The sequence below is a fragment of the Bombina bombina genome, chromosome 8 (assembly GCF_027579735.1).
Source record: "Bombina bombina isolate aBomBom1 chromosome 8, aBomBom1.pri, whole genome shotgun sequence".
NCBI classification, from domain to species: domain Eukaryota; kingdom Metazoa; phylum Chordata; class Amphibia; order Anura; family Bombinatoridae; genus Bombina; species Bombina bombina.
Window position 1 is genome coordinate 52,499,627 of NC_069506.1, and position 17,743 is coordinate 52,517,369.

The following is a 17,743-nucleotide window of genomic DNA, read 5'->3' on the forward strand; positions in this document are numbered from 1 at the left end:
TCCAAACCAAACATATTGATAAAGTCTACCCAGTTAAAGGCTTTGCATTTCTATATTACCAGATCAATACATGAACAGACAATAAAACTCAAATATACGTTGGTGAAAAGTTATCCAAGTACGGTATATTGGGTTCACATTCTGAAAATGTGCTGTAAGAAATTATCAAAGGAATAGTTTATGATGCAGCATTAGTACAGTTTGGAAAATTACCTATTTTAAAGGAGAGAAAACAAAATTTGCCTTAACATTTTCATGCTGCTTTACAGCAAAGCCAGCTAGAAAATACACAGGAAGAATACACAACAGACACTGCGTTCTAACAAATATGTTTGAAGTGCAAAATTGATGAGGTAACCTTTTAAACACCTACATACAAAAAAAGATAAAGGTTTTGAAAATAGCCCTTATTAAATGTAAGAAAACTATTGAGTCTATGAGAGGAGTAAAAAACCAATGGAATGATTGCCCAGGGTGGCAATGAAAATACATTTGCTAGCACTACCCTTCTGGACAACCACCATACTGCTTGGTTTTACTGGCTGCAACGGTAGTATATCTGCAATTGCTTAGATGTATTGTATATATTCTGGAATTAACAGAACATTAACATTTTTTTTACATGTTTTATGAATATCCCTTTAAGTTTAAACAAATAAAGAAGGTAACATAGGCACTGAGACTTTTTTTGGGAATACACTTAAAATGGTTAACCATCTCTGTCCTATGATTTAACCATTTGTTTCAAAAAGTTAAGCTATGGATCTTTAAACAACCCCTAATTATGCATAGTTTACTAATTGCAAAACCTGGTCACAAAACGTGAATGATGAAACATCCATAAAAACCGATTGAGTTTTTTAAATGGATTGAACAGATTAAATGGGTAAAAGCTAAACTGTGTGTTCTGAACTATAACTGATAAGGTTTAACTGCCATTCAGAGGGGCCATTACTTATAACAATATTTATAGAAACTGGGTTTTGACCAAAATTATTTTGGTGAGGGATAGTTGACAATGAACTGTATTTTAGGAAGCAATTTTGCTCTGCTAATTAAGACACGGTAGAAGTTATTTCTGTTGGGCTTTACTGGAAAACAAAGTTACAGACCAACAAGAATCCAATATTATAATGGCACAAAAAATAAGGCAAAGAGCCCTTGCCCTTCAGAAAATACAGTTTGTAAAGGCACTGGTGTGATCAATATCAATCAAAAGTAAAAGAAAAAAAAAAAAAAAAAAAAAAAAAAAGTTTAATGGTCAATTTTTTTTTAGTCTATCATACTACCAACCTTTATTACAGAGAATACTGCATTAAAAGGCATACTAAGCCCACATTTTTCTTTCATGAATCAACTTTCTAATTTACTCCTACAGTATTAATTTCTCTTCTTGCTATCCACATTTGAAAAAAGAAGAAATGTAAGATTAGCAGCCAGCCCATTTTTGGTTCAGAACCCTGGGAAGCATATATCCATTTAATCAAAGCTAGCTGTAAAGTTTTAACATTTATTAAAGTGACAGAGTAAAATAAATATACACACACACTGCTCTAAATTGCTACTTAAAATTAATGTAAAAGAAGAACACCAGGCTTGATCCAGGTGTCACCCCATATAGATAAGGGCATATCAGCCGAAACGGACTGTGGTAGGGCCCTGTCAATAGCATTTAAGCTACGCTACACATTTCCTTTTGCGGGACAGCAGTAAAGGCACTACTTTAACATTTATCTGCTGCTTAACAAACAGGGCAGGGGGAATAGTAAAAAAGTAAATTCATCTAATGATACACGGCAATTTATTAACATTTTGTCACTTTAAGTAGCTAACAGTAACATTTTAATGCTGGCAAAAGGAAGCTTGGAGACATGTTACACAACACACTTCCTCAATATTCATGCAAAAAGAAATATAAAAAAAGAACCCTGTAAAACCCCAAATGTTTCTATCGTGATTCAGACAGAGCATAGACTTTAAACCAATTTCTAATTTACTTCTATTATCACATTTTCTTCATCCTCCCTGCATCTTTTGTTGAAAAGCAGGAAGGTAAATTCAGGAGCGTGCACGTGTCTGCAGCACTATATGTTTAAGATTAAACATTTGTAAGAGCAGTAGATGGAAGCACCTTTTCCTGCCATATAATGCTCCAGACATGCATACTACCTACCTAGGTATCTCTTAACCAAAGAATACCATAACAAAAATGTATTTATAACACAATTTATGCTTACCTGATAAATTTATTTCTCTTGTGGTGTATCCAGTCCACGGATCATCCATTACTTGTGGGATATTCTCATTCCCAACAGGAAGTTGCAAGAGGACACCCACAGCAGAGCTGTAATATAGCTCCTCCCCTAACTGCCATATCCAGTCATTCGACCGAAACTAGCCGAGAAAGGAGGAACCATAGGGTGCAGTGGTTACTGTAGTTTAAATTTAAAAATTACCTGCCTTAAAATGACAGGGCGGGCTGTGGACTGGATACACCACAAGAGAAATAAATTTATCAGGTAAGCATAAATTGTGTTTTCTCTTGTAAGGTGTATCCAGTCCACGGATCATCCATTACTTGTGGGATACCAATACCAAAGCTAAAGTACACGGATGAAGGGAGGGACAAGGCAGTAACTTAAATGGAAGGAACCACTGCCCGTAAAACCTCTCTCCCAAATATAGCCTCCGAAGAAGCAAAAGTATCAAATTTGTAAAATTTTGAAAAAATATGAAGCGAAGACCAAGTCGTCGCCTTGCAAAGCTGATCAAAAGAAGCCTCATTTTTAAAGGCCCAAGTGGAAGCCACAGCTCTAGTGGAATGAGCTGTAATCCTTTCAGGAGGTTGCTGTCCAGCAGTCTCATAGGCTAAGCGGATTAAGCTTCTTAGTCAAAAAGAAAAAGGTTGCCGAAGCCTTTTGACCTCTCCTCTGTCCAGAGTAGACAACAAACAAAGCAGATGTTTGACGAAAATCTTTAGTAGCTTGTAAGTAAAACTTTAAAGCACGGACCACGTCCAAATTGTGTAACACAAGGATGGAACAACAATCTCGATTGATATTCTTGTTAGATACCACCTTAGGTAAGAACCCAGGACTACCTTATCCGTATGAAAAATCAGATAAGGAGAATCACATTGTAAGGCAGATAGCTCAGAGACTCTACGAGCCGAGGAAATAGCTACCAAAAAAAAGAACTTTCCAAGATAAAAGCTTGATATCTATGGAATGAAGAGGTTCAAACGGAACTCCTTGAAGAACCTTAAGAACCAAGTTTAAGCTCCATGGTGGAGCAACAGGTTTAAACACAGGCTTGATTCTAACTAAAGCCTGACAAAATGCCTGAACGTCTGGAACATCTGCCAGACGCTTAACTAGCTGACAATTCTTTTTCCAAACCTTCTTGGAGAAAAGATAATATTCTAGCAATCCTGACCTTACTCCATGAGTAACCCTTGGATTCACACCAATAAAGATATCTACGCCATACCTTATGGTAAATTTTCCTGGTGACAGGCTTTCGTGCCTGTATTAAGGTATCAATAACTGACTCGGAGAAGCCACGCTTTGATAAAATCAAGCGTTCAATCTCCAGGCAGTCAGCCTGAGAGAAATTAGATTTGGATGGTTGAAAGGACCCTGAAGTAGAAGGTCCTGTTTCAGAGGCAGAGACCATGGTGGAAAGGATGACATGTCTACTAGATCTGCATACCAGGTCCTGCGTGGCCACGCAGGTGCTATCAGAATCACCGATGCTCTCTCCTGCTTGATCTTGGCAATCAGTCGAGGGAGCAGAGGAAACGGTGGAAAAACAGAAGCCAGGTTGAAAGACCAGGGCACTGCTAGGGCATCTATCAGTCTCGCCTTGGGATCCCTGGACCTGGATCCGTAACACGGAAGCTTGGCGTTCTGGCGAGACGCCATGAGATCCAGTTCTGGTTTGCCCCAACGATGAATCAGTTGTGCAAATGCCTCCGGATGGAGTTCCCACTCTCCCGGATGAAAAGTCTGACGACTTAGAAAATCCGCCTCCCAGTGCTCTACACCTGGGATATGGATAGCTGATAGGTGACAAGAGTGAATCTCTGCCCAGCGAATTATTTTTGAAACTTCTAACATCTCTAGGGAACTTCTCGTTCCCCCTTGATGGTTGATGTAAGCTACAGTCGTGATGTTGTCCGACTGAAATCTGATGTACCTCAGAGTTGCTAACTGAGGCCAAGCCTGAAGAGCCTTAAATATCGCTCTTAGTTCCAGAATATTTAATGGAAGGAGAGACTCCTCCTGAGTCCACGATCCCTGAGCCTTCAGGGAGTTCCAGACTGCACCCCAACCTAGAAGGCTGGCATCTGTCGTAACAATTGTCCAATCTGGCCTGCGAAAGGTCATACCTTTGGACAGATGGACCCGAGATAGCCACGAGAGAAGAGAGAGAATCCCTGGTCTCTTGGTCCAGATTCAGTTGAGGGGACAAATCTGTGTAATCCCCGCTCCACTGACTGAGCATGCATAGTTGCAGCGGTCTGAGATGTAAGCGTGCAAACGGCACTATGTCCATTGCCGCTACCATTAAGACAATTACTTCCATACACTGAACCACCGAAGGGCGCGGAATGGAATGAAGAACCCGGCAGGAATTTAGAAGCTTTGATAACCTGGACTCAGTCAGGTGAATTTTCATTTCTACAGAATCTATCAGAGTCCCTAGAAAGGAAACTCTTGTGAGTGGGGATAGAGAACTCTTTTCCTCGTTCACTTTCCACCCATGCAACCACAGAAATGCCAGTACTACGTCCGTATGAGACTTGGCAATTTGGAAGTTTGACGCCTGTATCAGGATGTCGTCTAAATAAGGGGCTACTGCTATGCCCCGCGGCCTTAGGACCGCCATAAGTGACCCTAGAACCTTTGTAAAGATTCTTGGGGCTGTAGCTAATCCCAAGGGAAGAGCTACAACTGGTAATGCCTGTCTTAAAAGGCAAACCTGAGAAACCGATGATGATCTTTGTGTATCGGAATGTGAAGATAAGCATCCTTTAGATCCACTGTAGTCATATATTGACCCTCCTGGATCGGTGGTAGGATGGTACGAATAGTTTCCATCTTGAACGACGGAACTTTGAGGAATTTGTTTAAGATCTTTAGATCCAAAATTGGTCTGAAGGTTCCCTCTTTTTTGGGAACCACAAACAGATTTGAGTAAAAACCCTGTCCCTCCTTTGGAACTGGATGGATCACTCCCATAACTAGGAGGACTCGTACACAGTGTAAGAATGCCTCTCTCTTTATCTGGTGTGCAGATAATTGTGAAAGGTGAAATCTCCCTTTTGGGGGGGGGGGGGGGGAAGCTTTGAAGTCCAGAAGATATCCCTGGGATAAAATTTCCAACGCCCAGGGATCCTGAACATCTCTTGCCCACGCCTGGGCAAAGAGTGAAAGTCTGCCCCCTACTAGATCTGTTCCCGGATAGGGGGCCGTTCCTTCATGCTGTCTTAGAGGCAGCAGCAGGCTTTTTTACCTGCTTACCTTTTTTCCATGTCAGGTTTGGTCTCCAGACCGTCTTGGATTGAGCAAAAGTTCCCTCTTGTTTATTATTAGAGGAAGTTGATGCCGCACCTGCCTTGAAGTTTTGAAAGGCACGAAAATTAGACTGTTTCGCCCTAGATTTGGACCTGTCCTGAGGAAGGGCATGACCTTTTCCTCCAGTGATATCAGCAATAATCTCCTTCAACCAGGCCCGAATAGGGTCTGCCCCTTGAAGGGATTGTTAAGTAGCTTAGATTTTGAAGTCACGTCAGCTGACCATGATCTAAGCCATAGCGCTCTGCGCGCCTGTATAGCAAAACCAGAATTCTTAGCCGTTAGTTTAGTCAAATGAACAATGGCATCAGAATAAAAGAATTGGCTAGCTTCAGTGCTCTAAGTTTGCCAAGTATGTCATCCAATGGAGTCGCTACCTGTAAAGCCTCTTCCAGAGACTCAAACCAGTACGCCGCAGCAGCAGTGACAGGGGCAATGCATGCAAGGGGCTGTAGGATAAAACCTTGTTGAATAAATATTTTCTTAAGGTAACCTCTAATTTTTTGTCCATTGGATCTAAAAAAACAAACAAAAAAAAAAAAAAAAACACACAACTGTCCTCGACAGGGATAGTAGTACGCTTTACTAGAGTAGAAACTGCTCCCTCCACCTTAGGGACTGTCTGCCATAAGTCCCATGTGGTGGCGTCTATTGGAAACATTTTTCTAAAAATAGGAGGGGAAGAGAACGGCACACCTGGTCTATCCCATTCCTTAATAATTTCTGTAATCCTTTTAGGTATTTGGAAAGACATCAGTACACACCGGCACTGCAAAGTATTTATCCAGTCAACACAATTTCTCTGGCACTGCAATGGTATCACAGTCATTCAGAGCAGCTAAAACCTCCCTAAGCAACACGCAGAGGTGTTCAAGCTTAAATTTAAATGTAGAAATATTAGAATCAGGTATCTTTCCTGAGTCATTAACATCACCCACTGACTGAAGCTCTCTTTCCTCAGCTTCTGCATATTGTGAGGCAGTATCAGCCATGGTTCTTAAAGCGTCAGTATGCTCTGCATTTTGTCTCACCCCAGAGCTATCTCACTTACCTCTAAGTTCAGGTAGGCTGGCTAATACCGCTGACAGTGTATTATCCATGACTGCCGCCATGTCTTGTAAAGTAAACGCTATGGGCGCCCTAGATGTACTTGGCGCCATTTGAGCGTGAGTCCCTTAAGCGGGAGTCAAAGGGTCTGACACGTGGGGAAAGTTAGTCGGCATAACTTCCCTCTCGTCAGATTCCTCTGATAATACATTTTTTTAAAGACAGAAAATGATCTTTATTGCATAAAATGAAATCAGTACATTTGGTACACATTCTAAGAGGGGGTTCCACCATGGCTTTTAAACATAATAAACAAGGAGTTTCTTCTATGTCAGACATGTTTATACAGAATAGCAATGAGACTAGCAAGCTTGGAAAACACTTTAAATCAAGTTAACAAGCAAATATAAAAAACGGTACTGTGCCTTTAAGAGAAACAAATTGTCAGAATTTGAAAAACAGTGAAAAAATGCAGTAAATCAAACAAAATTTTTACAGTGTGTATAATAGGCTAACAGAGCATTGCACCCACTTGCAAATGGATGATTAACCCCTTAGTTAAAAAAAACACGGATCAAAAAAACGAAATAGACGTTTTTTTAACAGTCACAACCAACTGCCACAGCAAGCTGTGGCCCTACCTTCCCCAATAAACGACTTTGGAAAGCCTTTGGGCCCTTTAGAGAGGGCCTTTGAGGGAAGCTGGATGTCACAGTTTGTAATTTTAACTGCACCAACTGTAACTTTTATACTACAACAGTGGAAATTGTTTCTAGTCAAAATTTAAGCCAGCCATGTGGAAAAAACTAGGCCCCAATAAAGTTTTATCACCAAAGCATATATAAAAATGATTAAACATGCCAGCAAACATTTTATATTGTAAATATCATAAGGGTATTACCCCTGGGAGTAAGCATGATACCAGTCGTTATTAAATCACTGTATTCAGGCTTAACTTACATTAATCCGGTATCAGCAGCATTTTCTAGTGTTTTCCATCTCTAGAAAAAATTATAACTGCACATACCTGACAGCAGAATAAACTGCACGCCATTCTCTCGCTGAAGTTACCTCATCTGTGTAATCCCCTCAGACATATGTGAGAATAGCAATGGATCTTAGTTACAACCTGCTAAGATCATAGAAACCTCAGGCAGATTCTTCTTCTATTTACTGCCTGAGATAAAATAGCACAACTCCGGTACTATTTAAAAATAACAAACTTTTGATTGAAGAAAATAAACTAGCTATATTTAACCACTCTCTCCTACAACGTCCTAGCTTGTTGAGAGTTGCAAGAGAATGACTGGCTATGACAGTTAGGGGAGGAGCTATATTACAGCTCTGCTGTGGGTGTCCTCTTGCAACTTCCTGTTGAGAATGAGAATATCCCACAAGTAATGGATGATCCGTGGACTGGATACACCTTACAAGAGAAATATATATATTTTTTTAAATTGTATGCTCTCTCAGAATCATGAAAATTTTGGGTTTCATGTCCGTTGCAGAAAGTGGAATATTCTATTTGCGTTACAAGCTATATACAGATTTAAACTACAGCAATTTGCCTAGAATTAGTCACAGTAGTGGTCGGTTATCTTTGAATTTTTAATTTTCTGCACATATTATAAACAGCTACGTTTGCATCTGAACTGTAATTCATTTCTTTTAAGTTTGATCTATTGAATTAGTTGACACATTTTGCAGCATTCTTTTTCACCAGGTTGTTGCTTTTGTTTTACAATTTGTAATCCAAGTACAGTAATCACATAATGTTCTTAATTACTAGACTCTTCGGTTGCACTTTAAAAATGTAGTCATAGAAATAATGCACAAAATCAGATAACAGCTCAACTTGAGAAAATGTGGTTATTCAAGCTCTCTTAAGACAGTGCGGTACAAAGTGCTGGCTGTGCTTACTAGCATTTAAAAATTGGAGTTGTATTCACAAAGGCACTTGAACTCTAAACATACAAATATGAACTAGAAACTTATAATTACTTTTCTTTAGTTATACAAGAATAATAATAATAAAAAAAAAAAAAATCTTGAATACAGCAGGGTTGTGATCAGAACTGAAGCTCTTATTCATTTCAGGTACTGTAGGCTTCAGCTGGCATCCAAACCAATGTCCAAACTTCATGCCACGTTCCACACTGCAAAATATAAAATAATTTGTGAGCCCACAAATAGTTATTTACAGAATTGCCATACCATGTACCTCACTCTGCCACAATCTTGTTAAAAGTAGCGAGATCGTGCTATTTCTGCATGCCCCACGAGTGGGGCAGTGCAGAAATAGAGTTGCAGAGGTACCGATGCCGAGAGGGCCACTCTGTGGGCAGCGATGGTGCATCGCTGGAGGGGGGAGGTTGGCAGGACCGATATGCTATAGAAAAAAAAAAAAAAACTGAAAGCGGCAGGGAGGGGGGAGATCATATCATCAGTGGAGGTGTGGGGCAGCTACACTCCAGTAAAAATGTTTTTTTTTTTTTCAATTAATTAAAAATGCCACATTTTGGAAAACTAGGTACTACTGGCAGACAGCTGCCAATACGTTAAAGGGGGGAGGGTAAAAGAGCTTTTTGGGAGGTACCCGGTAGGTGAGAAGGTAAGGGGGTAATCCTACACTAAGGAGAATAATAAAAACAATAAAAAGTAGTGTTAAACTGCATACTGGCAGACTGTCTGTCAGTACATAAGATGGGGGTGACCATTGAGGGTGGGGGAGGGAAGAGAGCCGTTTGAGAGCGATCAGGGGGTGGGAAGTGTAAGGTGGGAGGCTGATCTCTACACTAAAGCTAAAATTAACCCTTTCACTGCTGGGGAATAATAAAAGTGTGGTGCACAGAAAGCAATTAGCGGACTTCTAATTACCAAAAAGCAATGGCAAAGCCATATATGTTTGCTATTTATGAACAAAGTGGATCACAGAGAATGTTTCACAACCATTTGCACAAGCTGTTTGTAAATAATTTCAGTGAGAAACCTAAAGTTTGTGAAAAAGTAAACAATTTTTTTTTATTTGATTGCATTTGGCGGTGAAATGGTGGCATGAAATATACCAAAATGGGCCTAGATTAATACTTTGGGCTGTCAACTAAAAAAGAAAATATATAGTTTTGATAGGTAAATAAAAAAAAACATAATTTATGCTTACCTGATAAATTCCTTTCTTCTGTAGTGTGATCAGTCCACGGGTCATCATTACTTGTGGGATATTAACTGCTCCCCTACAGGAAGTGCAAGAGGATTCACCCAGCAGAGTTGCTATATAGCTCCTCCCCTCTACGTCACCTCCAGTCATTCGACCAAGGACCAACGAGAAAGGAGAAGCCAAGGGTGTAGTGGTGACTGGAGTATAATTTAAAAAATATTTACCTGCCTTAAAAAACAGGGCGGGCCGTGGACTGATCACACTACAGAAGAAAGGAATTTATCAGGTAAGCATAAATTATGTTTTCTTCTGTTAAGTGTGATCAGTCCACGGGTCATCATTACTTGTGGGATACCAATACCAAAGCAAAAGTACACGGATGACGGGAGGGATAGGCAGGCTCTTTATACAGAAGGAACCACTGCCTGAAGAACCTTTCTCCCAAAAATAGCCTCCGAGGAAGCTAAAGTGTCAAATTTGTAAAATTTGGAAAAAGTATGAAGCGAAGACCAAGTTGCAGCCTTGCAAATCTGTTCAACAGAGGCCTCATTCTTAAAGGCCCAAGAGGAAGCCACAGCTCTAGTGGAATGAGCTGTAATTCTTTCAGGAGGCTGCTGTCCAGCAGTCTCATAAGCTAAACGAATTATGCTACGAAGCCAAAAAGAGAGAGAGGTAGCAGAAGCTTTTTGACCTCTCCTCTGACCAGAGTAAACGACAAACAGGGAAGACGTTTGTCGAAAATCTTTAGTTGCCTGTAAATAAAATTTAAGGGCACGAACTACATCCAGATTGTGCAAAAGACGTTCCTTCCTCGAAGAAGGATTTGGGCACAAGGATGGAACAACAATCTCCTGATTGATATTCCTGTTAGTGACTACCTTAGGTAAGAACCCAGGCTTAGTACGCAGAACTACCTTATCCGAGTGAAAAATCAAATAAGGAGAATCACAATGTAAGGCTGATAACTCAGACTCATCGAGCCGAGGAAATAGCCATTAAAAATAGAACTTTCCAAGATAACAACTTTATATCAATGGAATGAAGGGGTTCAAACGGAACACCCTGTAAAACGTTAAGAACAAGGTTTAAACTCCATGGTGGAGCCACAGCTTTAAACACAGGTTTAATCCTGGCCAAAGCCTGACAAAAAGCCTGAACGTCTGGAACTTCTGACAGACGCTTGTGTAACAGAATGGACAGAGCTGAGATCTGTCCCTTTAAGGAACTAGCGGATAACCCCTTTTCTAAACCTTCTTGTAGAAAGACAATATCCTAGGAATCCTAACCTTACTCCAAGAGTAACCTTTGGATTCGCACCAATATAGGTATTTACGCCATATTTTATGGTAAATCTTTCTGGTGACAGGCTTCCTAGCCTGTATTAAGGTATCAATAACTGACTCAGAAAAACCACGCTTTGATAAGATCAAGCGTTCAATTTCCAAGCAGTCAGCTTCAGAGAAGTTAGATTTTGATGTTTGAAAGGACCCTGAATCAGAAGGTCCTGTTTCAGAGGTAACGACCAAGGTGGACAGAATGACATGTCCACCAGATCTGTATACCAAGTCCTGCGTGGCCATGCAGGCGCTATTAGAATCACTGATGCTTTCTCCTGTTTGATTCTGGCAATCAATCGAGGAAGCATCGGGAAAGGTGGAAACACATAAGCCATCCTGAAGGTCCATGGTGCTGTCAAGGCATCTATCAGGACCGCTCCCGGATCCCTGGATCTGGACCCGTAGCGCGGAAGCTTGGCGTTCTGTCGAGACGCCATGAGATCTATCTCTGGTTTGCCCCAACGTGGAAGTATTTGGGCAAAGACCTCTGGATGAAGTTCCCACTCCCCCGGATGAAAAGTCTGACGACTTAAGAAATCCGCCTCCCAGTTCTCCACTCCCGGGATGTGGATTGCAGACAGGTGGCAAGAGTGAGACTTCGATACTTCCATCATTGCTAGGGAGCTTCTTGTCCCTCCCTGATGGTTGATATAAGCTACAGTCGTGATGTTGTCCGACTGGAACCTGATGAACCCCCGAGTTGCTAACTGGGGCCAAGCCAGAAGAGCATTGAGGACTGCTCTCAATTCCAGAATGTTTATTGGAAGAAGACTCTCCTCCTGATTCCATAGTCCCTGAGCCTTCAGAGAATTCCAGACAGCGCCCCAACCTAGTAGGCTGGCGTCTGTTGTTACAATTGACCAGTCTGGCCTGCTGAATGGCATTCCCCTGGACAGATGTGGCCGATAAAGCCACCATAGAAGAGAATTTCTGGTCTCTTGAATGGAATGAAGGACACGGCATGCATTTTGAAGTTTTGTTAACCTGTCCTCTGTCAGGTAAATCTTCATTTCTACAGAATCTATCAGAGTCCCCAGTAAGGGAACTCTTGTGAGTGGAAAGAGAGAACTTTTCTCTTCGTTCACTTTCCATCCATGCGACCTTAGAAATGCCAGTACTATCTCTGTATGAGATTTGGCAGTTTGAAAGCTTGAAGCTTGTATCAGTATGTCGTCTAAGTACGGAGCTACTGAAATTCCTCGCGGTCTTAGTACCGCCAGAAGAGTGCCCAGAACCTTTGTGAAGATTCTTGGAGCCGTAGCCAGTCCGAATGGAAGAGCTACAAACTGGTAATGCCTGTCTAAAAAGGCAAACCTTAGATACCGGTAATGACTTCTGTGAATCGGTATGTGAAGGTAAGCATCCTTTAAATCCACTGTGGTCAAGTACTGACCCTCTTGGATCATGGGCAAAATTGTTCGAATAGTTTCCATCTTGAACGATGGAACTCTTAGGAATTTGTTTAGGATCTTTAAATCCAAGATTGGCCTGAAGGTTCCCTCTTTTTGGGAACTACAAACAGATTTGAGTAAAACCCTTGTCCTTGTTCCAACCGCGGAACTGGATGGATCACTCCCATTAATAAAAGATCTTGTACGCAGCGTAGAAACGCTTCCTTCTTTGTTAGGTTTGTTGACAACCTTGACAGATGAAATCTCCCTCTTGGGGGAGAGGATTTGAAGTCCAGAAGGTATCCCTGAGATATGATCTCTAACGCCCAGGGATCCTGAAAATCTCTTGCCCAAGCCTGGGCGAAGAGGGAAAGTCTGCCCCCCACTAGATCCGGTCCCGGATCGGGGGCCCTCAATTCATGCTGTCTTAGGGGCAGCAGCAGGTTTTCTGGCCTGTTTGCCCCTGTTCCAGGACTGGTTAGGTTTCCAGCCTTGTCTGTAGCGAGCAACAGCTCCTTCCTGTTTTGGTGCAGAGGAAGTTGATGCTGCTCCTGCTTTGAAATTACGAAAGGAACGAAAATTGGACTGTCTAGCCTTGGCTTTGGCCTTGTCCTGAGGCAGGGCATGACCTTTACCTCCTGTAATGTCATCAATAATCTCTTTCAAGCCGGGCCCGAATAAGGTCTGCCCTTTGAAAGGAATATTAAGCAATTTAGATTTAGACGTAACATCAGCTGACCAGGATTTTAGCCACAGAGCTCTGCGTGCCTGAATGGCGAATCCTGAATTTTTAGCCGCAAGTTTAGTTAAATGTACTACGGCATCTGAAATAAATGAATTAGCTAACTTAAGGAATTTAAGTTTGTGTGTGATGTCATCTAGTGTGGATGATTGAAGTGTCTCTTCCAGAGACTCAAACCAAAATGCTGCTGCAGCCGTGACAGGCGCAATACATGCAAGAGGTTGCAATATAAACCCTTGATGAACAAACATTTTCTTAAGGTAACCCTCTAATTTTTTATCCATTGGATCTGAAAAAGCACAGCTATCCTCCACTGGGATAGTGGTACGCTTAGCTAAAGTAGAAACTGCTCCCTCCACCTTAGGGACCATTTGCCATAAGTCCCGTGTGGCGGCGTCTATTGGAAACATTTTTCTGAATATAGGAGGGGGTGAGAAAGGCACACCGGGTCTATCCCACTCCTTAGTAACAATGTCAGTAAGTCTCTTAGGTATAGGAAAAACGTCAGTACTCGTCGGTACCGCAAAATATTTATCCAACCTACACATTTTTTCTGGGATTGCAACTGTGTTACAATCATTCAGAGCCGCTAATACCTCCCCTAGTAACACACGGAGGTTCTCAAGCTTAAATTTAAAATTTGAAATGTCTGAGTCCAGTTTATTTGGATCAGAACCGTCACCCACAGAATGAAGCTCTCCGTCTTCACGTTCTGCAAACTGTGACGCAGTATCAGACATGGCCCTTGCATTATCAGCGCACTCTGTTCTCATCCCAGAGTGATCACGTTTACCTCTTAGTTCTGGTAGTTTAGCCAAAACTTCAGTCATAACAGTAGCCATATCTTGTAATGTGATTTGTAATGGCCGCCCAGATGCACTCGGCGCTACAATATCACGCACCTCCTGAGCGGGAGATGTAGGTACTGACACGTGAGGCGAGTTAGTCGGCATAACTCTACCCTCGTTGTTTGGTGAAATATGTTCAATTTGTACAGATTGACTATTTTTTAAAGTAGCATCAATACATTTAGTACATACATTTCTATTGGGCTCCACTTTGGCATTAACACATATAGCACAGAGATATTCCTCTGAATCAGACATGTTTAACACACTAGCAAATAAACAGCAACTTGGAAATACTTTTCAAAGTAATTTACAAATAATATGAAAATGAACTGTGCCTTTAAGAAGCACAGAAAATATTATAACAGATAAAATAACTAAGTTATAGCATCAATCTTTGTCAGAATATACAGTTTTAGGCAGCAGAAAAAAATACACAAATAAGGTAAATTCCACATCAGCGAGTTTAACGAATAGCCAAGGGTGGACTTCCGGTGGGAGGAGTTGTGCAGATTACCTGCATGCCGGTGTGGTGAGAGGACGCCGACACCATCAGCTCCCAGCTCTCCGCCACTTACCTGGTAGCTTGCCCAGGTTTAGAGTGTGGCGCTCGGCAGGGGCCAGACCTGCGCGAGAGAGGGACGTCCCCAGTAGCCGGTTACGGCTCCAACTGTACCGCAGTTGGTTATTTTTTTATCTTCTGTTTGCGGCAAGCTGCACCTGGAAAGGGGTGGTGGAGGAACACGCCCGCAATTATCAAGTGAGTCCGGCGGCCCGGCAACCTGTCGCTTCAGGGGTCAGGATCTAACTAATTCCCTGGTGCTACGTTATACTGGGCAGGGGTGCTCAGAAGGAGATACACGGGATAACAGTGTTCCCGCGAGGCTGGTCCCTAAAATAGACCTTACCTGGAAGCCCATTACCGCTGAAAAGACCCGGGTGCGGGTAAATCGATGGATGAGCAGAGTGAGGCTGGAGGTATTCACAAACACAGCTGAAGCCACGGAGCATACACGGAGCTGCCTCACTATAAGGCTTGGTCCCGGTTCACCGGTCTTTCCCCCCTGGTGGGGAGTCTAGCTGTGTACTAAGGAGTAGCGGAGCAGTGCGGCTTCTGTGCAGACGCCTTTGATCTCCGGTGTGCCGGTCATGTCCAGGCGAAAGTCGAGACTGTGACACAGAAATCCGCAGCAGCCGAGTTTCGTCAAGTAGGCGGGCCGCCTTTATCCCCGGCTGTCTGGAGACTCCTCGCTGGAAAACAGGGTACCTTTTTATGTTGTCTCTACCCTGGTTGATGTCTCCTTGCTATCTGGTTTGCTCCAAAAAACTAGCAAAAGTTCTGCAGTGCCTATACGCCCTTTCTAGTACTATAAGCCTGGCGTGTAGGAGTGACATTCCATCTCAGCCAGAGTGTTAATGCTTTGCTAAAAAAAAAAAAAAAAAAAGTTGCATTCCCCGGTGATAATTGGCCCTGGACAAGTGTGTGGGGAAGTGTGTGGGGAAACTTCTGCTCGTTCCATGTTTATTACATCTCTTAGTGTGGGAGACTGCCTAAACTAATCTCTTTTGCCTAGACAGCTACAGAGAGACGGATCTGGATATATATGGACCCACAACATTATTGTTATATGCCTTTGATCAGTACGATGGCATAGTTTGTGCTCTGCTTCAGAATTTTCTTTTTTTATAGATGTCAGTGTAAAGCATTTGTTATCTCTCTGAATACTATTGCTTGATTTGGTGACAGTAAGTTACCTGGGTAATGAATGACTGTTGCAATGCCTTTTGCTGGAAAAAGTGCCTTCCCCATTTAAGCTATTGATTGGGGAATAAAGTGTGTATAGTTCTCGAGTGGCAGGCACACCTATTTAATAGGAGGCTTATTCTTAACTCAGTTTAGTCCGGGGTCTTTACCTAAAGCTTGTTTTCTGGTTTAGTTCTGTACGAAACTCATGGTTAGTTAGTTCTAGGGTACAAGAATTTATTAAAATCAGGTTTGGCTGTAGTGGCATAAGGGTAAAATTGGTAGAGAGATTGCTCCCCTGATATAAGGTGGGTTTCTTGTTAAGTATTAAAGGCAGTTTCAGTAATTAAATTTATTTGAGGGCTTGACCGGGTTGTTCAGAGTCGAATTTTTTGTGGCAATTGTATTAACTCATTCATATAACGTTTCCTTTGTAAAGGGGTCTTTTTCTTTTCTGGTCCCCTTCCTATTCACTTTGTATGCACGGATGCATACTCTTAAATAGTCTGGGCCCTATTTTCACTTAATTAAGGAGGGGCACGGGCCCCCCCTCAGATATTTTTATGTGTGGATTTGTGTTTTTTTTTTTTTTTTTTTGTTTTTTTTTTTTTCCTTTCTCTTCTCCCCTTTTTCACTTTTTCACAGGTTGTATCATTAGTCCTCCAGGGTTTCCTAGGGCTTTTTGGTTTTTTTGCACATTAGGGTCGGGTGTTCAACCCTTATCTTTATCTTCACGTGTGTAACTTCTTTTCACCTCTCTTTGTGTTCTTTGTGGTCTTGTGCCATTTCACTTAAAGTTATATGGATAAGTTCCTGCAAGGGAAATCTTCTCCCAAAATGCCGGTTAAAGCCAAGGATAAAAAAACTAAAGCCGCTGAGCTTGGCTTAGACACTTCAGTAGAACCTGTGACCAGCGTGGTGGACTCTCACACGCTATTTTCGCAGCTGTCTGAATTATTTTCACCGCAATTTGACTTAATTAGAAAGGAGCTAGGATCCATTTCATCTGAGATTACTACCCTGTCAGTTGAAGTAAGACAGTTTGCACACAGAATGCAAGAGGCAGAAAACAGGATTTCTGACCTGGAAGATCAGGTTAGCACACAGGAAAATATAATATCCCAACAGGATACTAAAATTAACAATCTTCAGGGTCGGCTCGACGACCTTGAGGACCGGGCGAGACGTAACAACATTCGAATTGTGGGTCTCCCGGAAGAAGCGGAGTTCGAAGATCTACTGAAGTTCGCTTCGGTCACGCTCCCGCAGAAACTTGGTGTCCCACAATCAATGTTACCGGTTGTAATTGAGAGAGCTCATAGAATTGGGGTAAAAAAAAATGTAGGTACAGGACTTAGTAGGAGTAGGATGTGTATATGCAAAGTGTTGAATTTTCAAGATAAAATTGAAATGATGAAACTGTTTAAGAAACTGCATGAACCTCTAATGTTTGGGAACAGTAAAGTTTTACTGTTTCAGGATTTCTCTGTCGAAACCTCATCGAAGAGAAGGATAATGGCCCCCCTCTGTACTCAAATTATTGACAAAGGAATCTACGCGCGGATGGTTTATCCGGCTAAAATAATAGTTGACTACAGGGGGGCTCGCCTAGTTTTTACAGAGCCGGGAGAGGTGAAAGAGTTCCTCAAAGATAAATGAGATCTAGTTCACTCCCTCTCACCTCAGATTATATAAGTCTGGTTCGGTACAATATGTTGTGTTTTTGGTTAAGCTATTCTCCTATATGTTCTTTTTTTTTTCTTATTATTATTCCCCCACCACTCTTCATTTTTTTTTTCCTTCCTTGTTATTGTTGTCCCTTTTTTTTTTTTTTTTTTTTTTTTTTTTTTTTGTTCAGTTTTTATATCTCTTTTCTGCTTTTCTCCCCCCCTCCGGAT

The 17,743-nt window shown here is 41.7% G+C and overlaps 1 protein-coding gene across 1 annotated transcript in view; it reads right to left on the reverse strand.

Annotated features, from left to right (window-relative positions):
- Window positions 1-1,784: 1,784 nt before the first annotated feature.
- Window positions 1,785-17,743, reverse strand: part of VAMP3 (vesicle associated membrane protein 3) — an 80,684-nt gene continuing 64,725 nt past the window's right edge. Inside the window, exon 5 of the mRNA XM_053690378.1 lies at window positions 1,785-8,782. Within this exon, the coding sequence (XP_053546353.1) occupies window positions 8,766-8,782 (17 nt within the window). The 3' untranslated portion in view covers window positions 1,785-8,765. The remainder of the gene's footprint in view (window positions 8,783-17,743) is intronic.